At 39.4% G+C, this 12,672-nt stretch overlaps 1 protein-coding gene across 1 annotated transcript in view; it reads right to left on the bottom strand.

Moving 5' to 3' along the window:
- Positions 1 to 333: 333 nt before the first annotated feature.
- Positions 334 to 12,672, bottom strand: part of ubl3a (ubiquitin-like 3a) — a 33,772-nt gene continuing 21,433 nt past the window's right edge. Inside the window, exons 2-5 of the mRNA XM_078265578.1 lie at positions 7,522 to 7,630; positions 5,855 to 5,941; positions 3,986 to 4,063; positions 334 to 2,150 (exon numbers count right to left, since the gene is read on the bottom strand). Of these exons, the coding sequence (XP_078121704.1) occupies positions 2,098 to 2,150; positions 3,986 to 4,063; positions 5,855 to 5,941; positions 7,522 to 7,630 (327 nt within the window). The 3' untranslated portion in view covers positions 334 to 2,097. The remainder of the gene's footprint in view (positions 2,151 to 3,985; positions 4,064 to 5,854; positions 5,942 to 7,521; positions 7,631 to 12,672) is intronic.

The raw sequence follows: 12,672 nt of genomic DNA on the forward strand, positions 1-12,672 counted from the left end.
AAGCCTGCTACTTCCTCTGTTTGTGAGAGACTGCACGCACATATACAAATTTGCATCACCATCACTGTATAGTTTGAGGTTCTTTGAGGCTCTTTTAAGGGGGCTTTTATGAAGTATTTCTGGCAAATGAGCAAGACCAATGCAACTGTTAATATTATTATATGACAGGATGTGTCCCAGACAAGTTAAAATACGATAGGCCTATTTCACAGCACACATTTTGACGTACTTGTTGTAGAGAAAACCAAGGTGTTGCCATTCAATGGCTAAAAATCTTGTCAAAATCAGGCGATGCTCGAGAGTTTTTCAATTTAAGTCATGACAAAAAGGCAGTGCACTTCAATAACCTTTATTTAGTTTACAGATGTATTCCATTTTGAAGTTTGAAGGGGACAGGGAGCATTAGTGCTATTTACAATTGGTTTGAAAACGTTTATCTCTGTACAGATTTGAACCCTGATCAATATAAACAATATTTCTTTTAAGACCTAGCGCTGTTACAAAGCGATTCTTTAAAGCAAAGGGAAAAAGGATTACATGAAATTATAAACAAATGAAAAAATAATAATAAAAGAGCACAGAAGAATGAAAATAAAAATAGTCTGTCGATGATGAGGGAGGTTTTGCTGCTGTTAAGCACAAGACATTGTCAGCGAGGGACCATGAACTGGCTAGAAGCTAACCGTACACACAATCATAGACTAAACACCAATATACTGTATATCAACAGGATCTAGAGTCATCATGTTCTATATAAGATTCATATTAAATATATTCTACACATTACCTTAGTTTGGAGCATTACTTCCATTGGAAAAATATAAAATAAAACAATAAAACGTTTTATACATTTTGTTTAATCTGATAAGGGACCACATGCTTCAGTTGTGCAAAATGGACTTATTAATGCAGAGAGAGAGAGAATTAAGGAGAGAGAAGGAAGCAAATTAAGACAAATAGTTCATTTCCCTGCTTGGACAGCAATCAGTCAGAGAGATCCTGCACAACACTGTTAAAAAAAAAAAGAGCACAATGAGCATATGGTGCACCAGGGAGGGAAGAAAACTGACATGACGTTTTATTAATCACAACACTGGTCGGTCAGTAATATGCGTGGACTGTCAAAACACAGTCACAAATGTCATGGACAAACAAATAACCAAAACAAAACCACCAACACTGGTTGTTTGTCTATTTGTTTGTTTGTTAGGCTTTGTTTGGCTAAGAATGTGTCGACTGAGAGTAGGACGTGTTCGGTCTCTACAGCGCTCTGCAGACATAAAATAATAATTTCTCTCTTGTGACCTTTAAGGGCACATACAGAGGAGGGCAGTAAAAAGGACACAGGTAGGTATATGTGTGTGTGTGTGTTGTTGTTTTTTTTGTCCTGCTTTCAGTTCTCTGATCAGGCACGTCTAAGCTTTGTCTACTGCACTGAGGGAGATCCCACAAGCACATATGGTTGGATGTGTGGACAAGATGTCGTTGTGTGTGTGTGTGTGTGTGTGTGTGTGTGTGTGTGTGTGTGTGTGTGTGTGTAGATGTGTAGGTGAGTCGTTAGTGGTTAAAATGACCAGCGGTCTCTATTAGAAAACAAGGCCACAAACACAAACTTGGGCACTGCATTAATATGACAACCAGTTAGAATAGGGAGCCAGTTAGAAACTGTCTTTTAATAGACTGGCTGAGGATAGCTAGATAAGGTGTGTGTCTATTGTACAGTATGTGTGTGTGGCAGAAGGCTTAAAAAGGTATGCATTAAGAAGAAAAAAAATACCCACATGCAAATCCAGTTCCTTCCTCTAATTTTCAGTTATGACAACAAATCAAGTACAACAAAGGAATCAACGCTATCATTAATCAATTTCCTGCTCCCAACTCTGTGCCTTAAATCAGGTTGAGCCTGCTGTCTTTCTATGCGTGTGTGAGAGAGAGAAAAAATAAAATAAAATAAAAATAAGCGAAGAGTATGAGTTTGTCCATATGCATATCTGCATTGTGGACAGGCTCCAGGACAGGGGACAAGCTCGTTCGGTCCAGGATGTTGAGGGTGAGAATGGATGAGAAAGATGGAGGGCAGGTGGCGGTGGTGTGTATTTACAGAATGACACAGCAGTTACTCTCCCCGGTCTTCTCTCTATTCCTCTGACCTGAAAACAGACAGACAGACAGACAGACAGACAGACAGACAGACAGACAGACAGAATCATCATCATCAAAAACTGATTCGACACAGTCAGACAAGGTCATCATCCGACAAGTGGCTATGTTGGCCAATCAAATACATTCAAGTACACATTCCTGGTAGATTACTTTGTAACGTGAATGCTTTATTTCTACTGTTTAGCTCGCGATTGAAAGACAAAATAGCTCTCAGAGTATCATATCGGTGCAGCATTCTGGTGTCTGATAAGCCTTCAAACTGGACTTCCTGGATTGAATTTCATGTCTCACCGATACCTGAAGCAACACGCCAACTTAGTTGTTCTGTTAGACTTGTCTAAGACGGTTTCATAAATACAAAGATAACAAAAACTCTACCGCTAAACATCCAGGTAATCTCAGAATTTAGAGGTGTGTTTAACATTGTCACTTCCTTGCTACTGACAAAAGAGGGAAAACATGGCAGTATTTGTGGTGTGCTAGCAATGTTGATTGTCTTGTGTTTTTCTAGAACACAGTAACCATTTGAAAAAAACATTTTTGATTTTTCCTTACTTATAACTAAACTTTGCCGTGTAATTGTTCTTCCACAATGCACAGATTGTCTTCTGAAGTAAACTAAGGTAACTGTTTATTTTACCTTTTTTTTCTTCTTCTTTTTAATGTTTATTTATCAGGAACAATGCCTATAACATTATCACAACCAGATGTGAAAGATGAAAGGTGTTTAGGATGTCTAGCCTCTGCTAATTTGCAGTCCTTGTCCCTGGTCAGGCTTTTACAAAAACAACAACATCAACAACAAAACAAACAGTCGGACCGTTTCCTTGGGCTTATTTTACCCAGAATGCACAGCAAATTGAGCACAGTCAATAACTAGAGTTTGTGCGACCTTAGGTGTAGGCCTTCACGATTAATCTCGATTCACCCCTGTTCACAATTTAATTTTTAAATGACTTCGAATTATTATTATATTTTTTTATTATCGGGCATTTTCAGCCTTTATTTTGATAGGACAGCTGAAGACATGAAAGGCAAGCAGTTAAAGAGTGTGCTAAGAAATCATTCTGTTTTTGATACTGTACTTAAATTGGCAATTGACAAAGTCCATTTCTCTAGAGACTGAAGCTGTAGCATGTTGATTGACATGTTTTAATTATGTAAAGACATGTTCAAGGAGTTCAGATAGAGCCTGTATCAGGGCCCTATTAAGTTCAATGTGGTATATGTCACTATTTTTGGTAGCCTACTGTACTTAAATGGCCAGTATGTACTTTATTTTCTTTATTCATTGAAGCCTCTATGTTTACAGGATTGTGGTGATGCGCAATGTGCTATAGGTGCCACACAAAAAAATCTATGTTTGGTACTGCCAGTTTGTTTTGTTTTGTCATGGTTCATGTGTCCAATAAACATTACACTTTGTGAGAAAAAAATCGTGGCAGAGAATCGTAATATCAATTCTAAGCTAAAAAATTGTGATTCATATTTTTGCAGGCTTACTTAGATATTCATCTGAACTCTGACTATTTGTTCGGTTGAAATCAGCCTCTGTCTCTACATACATACTGTACATACATACATACCTTCCACTACACAGTCACAAAAAGGAGACCTGTCACCTAATAAGATTTATATCAGCTGTTTATTCTACACAATGTGCTGTATCTTGGGGATACACTTAAGGGAGCCAATTATTTGCACCAGTGGCTGTTCCTAAAACAGAAGCCATGTATAGAGATAAATAATGGCTGGGAGCAGAATGTTTGGAGTTGTTCAGTGTGTGAAAAGGCCTATTGAAAGGAAAGAAGGGGCTGGTTACCTTGGGAATTTGGCTCAGGCAAAGTCTCTCTGGCAACTAAATGCATCACTGTGGTCTTCCCCAAGGGCAGTTTGAGAGCTAGCGGGGGAGAAGTGAGAAAGAGAGAGAAAGACAGAGAGTTAGAGAGGATGCAAAGCTTATTCAGTGAGCTACGACATATCTGACTTTACAAAGTCACTCGCCATCATATCATCTTTAACAGCTTTTTAAACTTGTAGAGTACAAATCATGCTACACTGGAAAGAGTTAAGCTATAAAAGAGAGAAAATCTAAATGTTTCTTTTTTCCCTCCGAGTAGCTGATTTGTCACCTGCTCAATTCACTAATAAAATCACTCTTGAGAGAAAAGAAAAGTTTCAATTACATTTACTTTCAACAGGACTGGGAGCAAAATAATATGTATACAGTATGTGATCACACATTATTTTCGTTGTCCAATGTCCCAATCAACGGTTATCAGAATCAGGTATTGACAGTTTTATTTCACACACAGGAAGAGTTTGATCTCACGTACAGAATACAATTGGAACACAGCAATTGCTTTGATCATTTGTGATTTTTATATGCAGCATATCAGAAAATATCCTATTTCAAATACATCGTCATGTCCTACTATCAACTCCATTACAATGCAAAAAATATTGTAACTTTGATTTAAAAAAAATAACAATCTTCACTATGAAGGATTACCTACCTATTTGAAGCTATTTAGCAGTTGATTCTTATACCAAAATTGATGAAAATCAATGGCTGCCAGGAAAATAGGTAAAATGCATTCTACTCATATTATATGTTTTGTAATATAACAAGTAACACTAGTCCTACTGTGATATTTGATGAAACTAGAATTACAGCCTCAAGGCTGTATGCCTCAGCCCACCAGTTGAGTTGCAGTTTATATCCCCCCCCACCCCCCCCCCCCCTCGGTCAGATGCCAACCCTACCACCTTAACTAACAAATTTTCTGCGGGAAACACTGATAACAATAAGTACCTTGGGGTCCAAATCAATAAAACCAAAGTCAAAATCCTTGTATCTGTTCACATGCTTGGCCAATAAAGAGTATTCTGATAAAAACAAAAACAAAATTGTAGCTATGACAGTAGACGCTGCTTCAAATATGGATGTTGCTTCAAAAAGAAGATCTATACAGCTGCAGCACATAAGCTCTATACAATCACCAGTTTCAAGGTGGGCACTCAAGATTACTGTCACCTATTCAGTATCCGACCAAATGAGAAATATGGTCACAATCTCCTCCCCCGACATTGAATAATGGCCAGAACATTCTGATGTCACAGTGGAGTTGACCTTTGACCTTAGAAAATGAACTGCGAGTTTTGGCTCGACTTGTAGACGATTCTGTGTCGGCTTGCAAACGCGTTAAACCAATGATAAGGGAATTATCTGATAGATAGCAGTGATTGGATGAGTAAAAGGGTTAGGAATAGCATGACCCCATTAGCCACACAAAACACCAGTCCAATCAAAATTGGGTTAAGTAGACAAAAAAGCCTGAAAGGCAGGGAGAAGTGAAGTGGGCTGCCATCCTCTTTCTCTCTTCGCTTTTCATTTTCACACCCCCCTCCCTTTCTGTCTCTTCATTGTGCTGCTTAAGGTTTACTCTAATGCCAGTCTTGCCCTTTCCTGACCAGTCTCTTTCCCCTCTCTTTCTGTATTTCCTCTCTCCTCCCTCTCTCCATCAAAGCAGGCTTGTCCGGAGCACTGAGGTACCTCTGTTCTGTGGCTCAGGAAAAAGATGAGAACCGCAAAGAACTTTCCAGCAACACACTGCTGTGATTTCGTATGCATGTCTATGAGCAGGCAATACTTTTTTTTTTGGGAGGTGGACTTTCTGTGTTTTCTCACCTCCTAGTGTTACGTTGCCATGTAGAAACCGGCCCTGGTAGATCAGCCTCAGGATGTTAGGACTGCTGACCTGCTCTTCCTCCCAGTCTGAAAGAAAAAAGGGCCAGAGGCAGATGGAAAGAGAGAGTTAAAGAGAGAAATGAACATAGAGAAAAACAGAGGACAAGCTTCATATATTTTCCTGTTCCTGCTTATCGCTTCTTTGTTTTCATCTTCATTGTCATTGAAAGTTTGTAATTCTTTGCCACATTATTTTATCTCTTTCCCATGAAACATCATCATTGTATAATCTATAATCTGCTACCTGAGGTTGAATATGCTTTAAAAACCACAATAAAGTCGATAATAAGTCAGTTCTTTATTGAACATAGAAAGTCCCCAGGTTTTAGTTAAGCAACTTAGAAAAGGACACAAGGAATTTAATTGTTAAGAGGTTCTGACTAAACACTGTTTAGATGTAGTGAAAAGAAATCATCATCATTGCATGGTGAAAGAAAGAGCCCACCAACAACCACACTTTATTTTAGATCATTATATGCACAATATATAATATGTGGGCTCTGTGGGATGCACTACAGAATGTGAGAAAGAAGGAAAGCAAGAGAAGAATATGAGGTGTGGCATGGGATGAGCTACAGACAAAAGTGAAGGCATTAAATGAGAGAGAAAAGAGCGGGGGGAGTTGCACAGCAGCAGCGTCTGGCCACCAGATGTTTGTCTCCAGCTAAGCGGAGGGTGTTGGTGCTGACTGAGAGCCTGCTCTTGGTTTCACAGGGTTCAGATCTGTTGTCTGGGAGGAACACTGGGCGCTTCCAAAACTGACAGGACTGAAAGCAAAACTGCTCTTGTCAAGGAGAATCTGAGTCCTTTAAGTATAATTTATAGTTTTCTTTATGCACTGTAAGCTTCTCCAAAGCTGGACTACATTCACAGCACTGTGGGAAAAGGTGTTCAGATTTGAAAGTGGTGTATGGTCGGCAGTATCAAATTAATTCTAACAGTAGTGTAGCAGTAGTTAGGGAGTGGTTAGATTACAGAAAGGAGGCGGCTGTACTGCGATCCCACATTCCTGTATGCAATGATAATCAGGCTGAAAGGAGGAGCGCACTCTAATTACCCTACACCAAAGATTGGCACATTCCCACTCTGCTATATAGACCTACATATAAGTAATTAGCAGTGGGTTTGAATATGATCTCAGCTCCCTGGATGCACAGTATAGCTCCTTAGCTGCCATTATCTTTGTTATAGAAAATACAGCCAGGATTAGTTAGATCACATAGTTTCTGTGCTCCCAAACTTGCACACAGTGTATGCTTGCCGTCTACACAAGAAGGCTAGCAACATCAATAAGGACCCAACCCACTCAGGTCACAGTCTGTGTCCCTTTTCCATCGGGGAAGAGATACAGTTTTCTCCCCTGAGCCGTTTGAATTTGATGTTTCCCAAAGGTATGGTTATGTGACTTCAGACTCCAGAAAAATAAAATAATAGTGAATACAGTCACATATGAAGTCAATGTCTGAGTGAAGAAAAATAAATGGCTGAATCACCTCAGGATGATTTTATTGCCTTGAGACTACACATGTAGATGTAACTTATGCTACATCTTCATCAACTGCCATTGCCAGTAACAGTCACTGAGGTATCTCAATGGAGCTACTCACCCATCGGCCAGTTGTCATAGACGTGTTTGGCAATGTCCGCTGCTGAGTCATTGGGAGAGAAGAAGAATTCTTTCGTCTTTCCGCTGACTAAAATAAGCCGCAGGTTTATCTGCAACACAGATATAAAAAACAAAAAAAACAAGATATAGTATGTACATTAGAACAGTATATGAGAAACATCAAATGGAACATAACACAAGAAACCGTACCATATGTCACATTAAACAGGAAGCGCACAGTTTCAAGTGAAGTAAGTATGTAATTTAATAGGAAACAGGAGAAGGATATGAGGACCCTGAGGAGTGTCCTTCCGCAGGATTAACTCCCATCTGTCTCTCCAACTTCCTCCTCACTTTTCTCTCATCCCTCTAACTCTGTTTCTTCGTCTTTGGATCCCAATTCTGTCACTTAGTGACAGTTTGTCACCTCTCAACTTTCGCACTCACAAGTCAGTTGTCTTTCTTTACCGTGTTCCTTTAGCTGGAGTTCAAACCCCATGTGGTAATTGTTTAAACATGCTTTATTATATGATATTCCTTGTAAGACTAAAATAGAGGTTTACACATTTAACTGCAAGTTCGAGGCACTACTACGCATATTTTTTCAACTACTTTTCTCCATTTATACTCAGAGAGCCAACTGCATTTTCCAATGACATTTTCATTGCCATTTCATTTATTGTTATCATTTATGAATGATACTGTGGGTAATTTCAACACAACCAAACTTGGCTCTCACTGTGTAAAACAGCCCACAAAAATAGCTTATCCCGGTAGTCAGTGGTGACTGCCAAGTATAATAATAAATGACCTCTAGAGATGGTAGGGAATTGTCAACTCATTATGGGGTCTACTACATGGTTTATAAGATGGGGAGAGGTCTTAAAAGGTTATTTAGATAACTGAAACATACAACAGTCAGAACAGAAAATACAGAGGACAACAACCTGCTGGCTATTGTATAATATGGTCAAAATCCCCCCAAATCTTGATAGAACACAGATTCCTGTACCAAAACAGAAAGGGACATCCATCGGAAAGAGTTTAAATAAGATGGTGGATGGAGAGATGAGGGCATGGAGGACTGTAAACTCTTCAGTGAGAGTTGTAGGTGAGCGAACTTCAGCTTGCCTGTGGCTGTGTACTGAAACCCATTGGAACTGGATTAGTATCACTCACAGAACACTTTTTTACTGATTCTTCACTGACAGTTGTTTTATTATTATTATTGCTCACACTTCATTATGATAATGGTCCTGACTCCAGTTGAAAAAACAAACATTTTACAAAATACAGTGAATAAACGATGAGCAGCGACTTGATTATTAAACGCCTCACACTGTATGAGTATCAACACATGAATCTGAATTTCCAAATTATTCCAAACACCAAATCATAATTATCGACCTTTCAAACATTAATGTTATTTACTGTACTACCCTGCTAATCATGTGCCAACAAATAATTAAGACTGAGAGACCAATTCATTGTTTACATTGATTGGTGCAACTTTGCTGAAACTAAATACGTGTTGTGTGTGATGTGTGTTGCTAAGTGCCTCATCTCTTTGTGCTTTCTCACCTTAAATGACCCAAATGCAGAGGTGAACTATGCAGATTAGAGTTTAACTCTTAACTGGCATTATGTGTGTTTAGCAGTGGTACAGTATGCCTTTAGGAGCCAGAGCAAAAGGTCTGTGGTGTGTGTTTGCTTTCTATTTTTGAGTGTCTGGCCTGCAGTACATGCAGGGCAAAAGCACGTGTGTGTCATTGTTTCTAGTGTGTTTCCATGTGCAGAGCGTCTGTTAGCCCTCTATACTCCCCCTGCCCCACCAAACCCACTCTGCTGAGCAACACGCACACACAGAACCGGCTGCAGTGATGTAACAGAGCTGACATCAGCGGATTGAAACAGAGATCTCTGTAAGCACGTTATCAAATCAGCTTATAGGTTTAAGAATGGAAGAGCCATACAGAGACATATAGGCCACACACATCCTGTCAGATACTGTATACAAAACACAACATTCATATATATAGTTTTGAGCTTCTGTTTTTTTATGTATGCAGAATACCCTGGGCCATAAAAATACACTGTATGCAAACACATGCAGCCAGACAGAGACATACAAATGCTCCTACATATGTATGGACTTATTGTACTGCATTTTTACTGAAAAAAAACGCCAGCAACAATAAACTGGAATTTCACAAGGGACAGTTTCAACTATACCGATGAAATACAGATAATAAAGTAAGAATTTGCAGAATGCTGATGAGTGACTGGCTGAAAAGGAAATGTAAGTTATTACATCTGCAGGTTTTTTGTTGTTGTTTTTCTTTTTACAATTAAATACACCCTGAAGACAAACAATACCTGAGAATGACTCTAAATGAGACAGACGAAGATGGAAATAATGAGGAAGAAACACAGAGGAATACCCTTTACATAAGCAAGGTCTTGCTCCATCCTGGCTGAACACCTGATCGTTACCATGGTGTCACCATGGCGACAGCGAGTGGTGGGTGGCTTAACCTGATAACACCTACAAGATAGCTTTATCCCTCCTCCTTTCTTTATCCTGCCCATTTCCTACAGTGTCACATATATATTGTCTTCCTCTCCTTGGAGCAATGACTGCATCGCTCTCTTTGTCTCTCTCCCCCACTCTGCCAATCTCTCGCTTTGCACAGCATACAGTAAAGGAATGCAAAAGGCCAGAATAACAAGAGACACTAAGCTAGCTTCAATTCAACATTAACCCAGCCTGTCTCCTCTTATCATCAACCGGCACAACTTTCAATCTCTTCACTTGCTTCTCTCCCCCTCTCCATCCTTCTTTGCTTTCTCTATTCTTAGAAGTCACTTTCTATTTTAAAAATAGAGACAGGTGACAAAACAAAAGAATAACCTAAATAGAATGATACATAACAGATATGCTTCCATACAAATTAGAAAGATCATTGAATGGTTAATGAGTATTAAAATTATGCAAATCAAATGCTATGGCCTTAGCAGTCACCATATTTGACACCTACAGAACATTTTAGAACATGCTACTAGCCAGTGCTCTCCACCAGCATTAAAACCTCAAGTAGAGTTCAGGGACATCCAGGATCAACGCCAAGTAACTCCAGAGCTGTTCTGGTGGCTCATGGTGGGGCACAACCTTACTAGGACACTTTGGTTTGTTTCCTCCTTGGATTTTTCACACCCAACTGTATCTCTACAGCTGCCCGTTGTTCTTTTTTACTCACATCACCCTTTATTATTTTGATTATGAATTTACCGGAATTAAGGTCTTAACTCTCTCTTGCTCTTTTACCTATCCCAGAGGGTCGCTGTGCCTTCTCCTTTCCGCAGAGGGGCTGATAATGAGGTTCCACAGCCAGCTCAGGGAAGTATATTCAATTACCATCTATTCTCTGGAATAAATACAACAGCCCCAGGTATGGGGGAAAAGTGTTTCATGCATTCATGCATAAACATACAGTACATAAATATATCTGCAGGCAAACAGTCAGTTACTCAGCATGTCCTAGCTTACAACCAGTCTCCCTCTGAGCTCATGATGTCAGAAATCAGCTGTATGAAGGCTTCAGCAGTTTGCAGAGCTTGTGGAGAACTGGAAGATACTAGTGAGTATCTCACTTCTTCGATGTGAGCATGTGAAAGTATTTGTAATGCTGAAACATCCTGGCACAGTGACTTCTATTCCTGGCTATTTCTGTGACACAGCTCCCTGATTGTCAAGCCTCCACTGCCGACATTCAGAAACACTACAATAATGTGACCCTGCTGCCAAGTAGTGCCATGGTGTAAACATTTGAAGTAAGCAAACCCTCTTGGGTAAACACTGTTTGCACATGGTGGAGAGCAGGGGATGCAATGCCATCTATAATTATTCCTAGTACCACTCTCAACTCTTTCTCAAGGCAATAGTGTGTGTGTGTGTGTGTGTGTGTGTGTGTGTATACCAGAAGAATAGTTGTATTTATGTCACTGTGTGGACACAGCATGACTGCAAGGAAGGGAGGGGTGAAAACAGGGAAGAGGAGAAAAAAAAAAACTACACAGGGGCTCACTGCTTTTTAGACCCTCTGCAGCAGTTTTTAAATTATAGAGTGGGAAGCCTTCCTGTGGGAATATATTAGAGTAACTTTATATGTAGTCTGCACAGTAAGGTTAGCCGCTGCTGTCAGTGTGGATTCCTAACTGTATGAATGAGTTTAAGAGAGAAGGTGAGTGATTAGCCTGACTGGGATCTGTTTAAAACAAGCCAGCTGGATCCAGCAGCCAGCCTGCTTGAACTTGCCTTTTACAGTAAATCTGGAGAAAATTTGACTGTAAACTAAAAAATTTAGCTATGCAGCACTTTGATAATACAAATCCCACATGAATTATAAGTCGCTGATTGTATTGATAATTACCGGTAGGCGCTTTTCTTTCTGGCACGGCTGTCAACAAACTTTAATGAATATTAACAGCTACAAAATAGGAGACATAATAGGCTATGTTGCTGCTTGTTGGACTGAATATGAACAAGCCTAAAGAATACAAAGAAAAAGAGAAGCCTGAAAGACACTTGTCACTTTTTGTTAATTAGCCCAAACTGAGTAAATAAAACAGAGCTACTGCAATTATTAGCCCCCATTAACACACAAATTTCTTTAATTAAAAACACACTGAAAAGGGTGTTTTCAGTACATGATGGAACAGCAGGCTGAATGCAGCTTCCTCAGATGTTACAATAGCAAGTGAGCTCACAGGAAAATAAACTCTTTTGATTTGTCAAATAGCCTCATTTAGAGTTTGACATATTTTATACATTATTATAAATGAAGTTGTTCTTCTTTGTGTGAGTTCCCTCCTTTGTGTGTGCACAAAAACACAGACAGAGCAGTTACGTAACAGCGGCTGACTGATGATACTGTGAAAAAAAATAACGCAAGGCAAGGATTTGTAATCTCAGTGCGTCTGTGAGTATGTGTTTTACAGTGCTGGGGGTAGAGCATTACTGCAATTGGTTTTAAGCTAGTTTCTTCTTTTTATTATTTACACACCAAATGACATACAACAGAGGCCATGGCGAACGAAACATTGTCAAAACAGTACGTCAATAACCATACCAGCTGAGACTACCAGTTGGCTA

This window comes from Sander vitreus, chromosome 13, assembly GCF_031162955.1.
Source record: "Sander vitreus isolate 19-12246 chromosome 13, sanVit1, whole genome shotgun sequence".
NCBI lineage: Eukaryota > Metazoa > Chordata > Actinopteri > Perciformes > Percidae > Sander > Sander vitreus.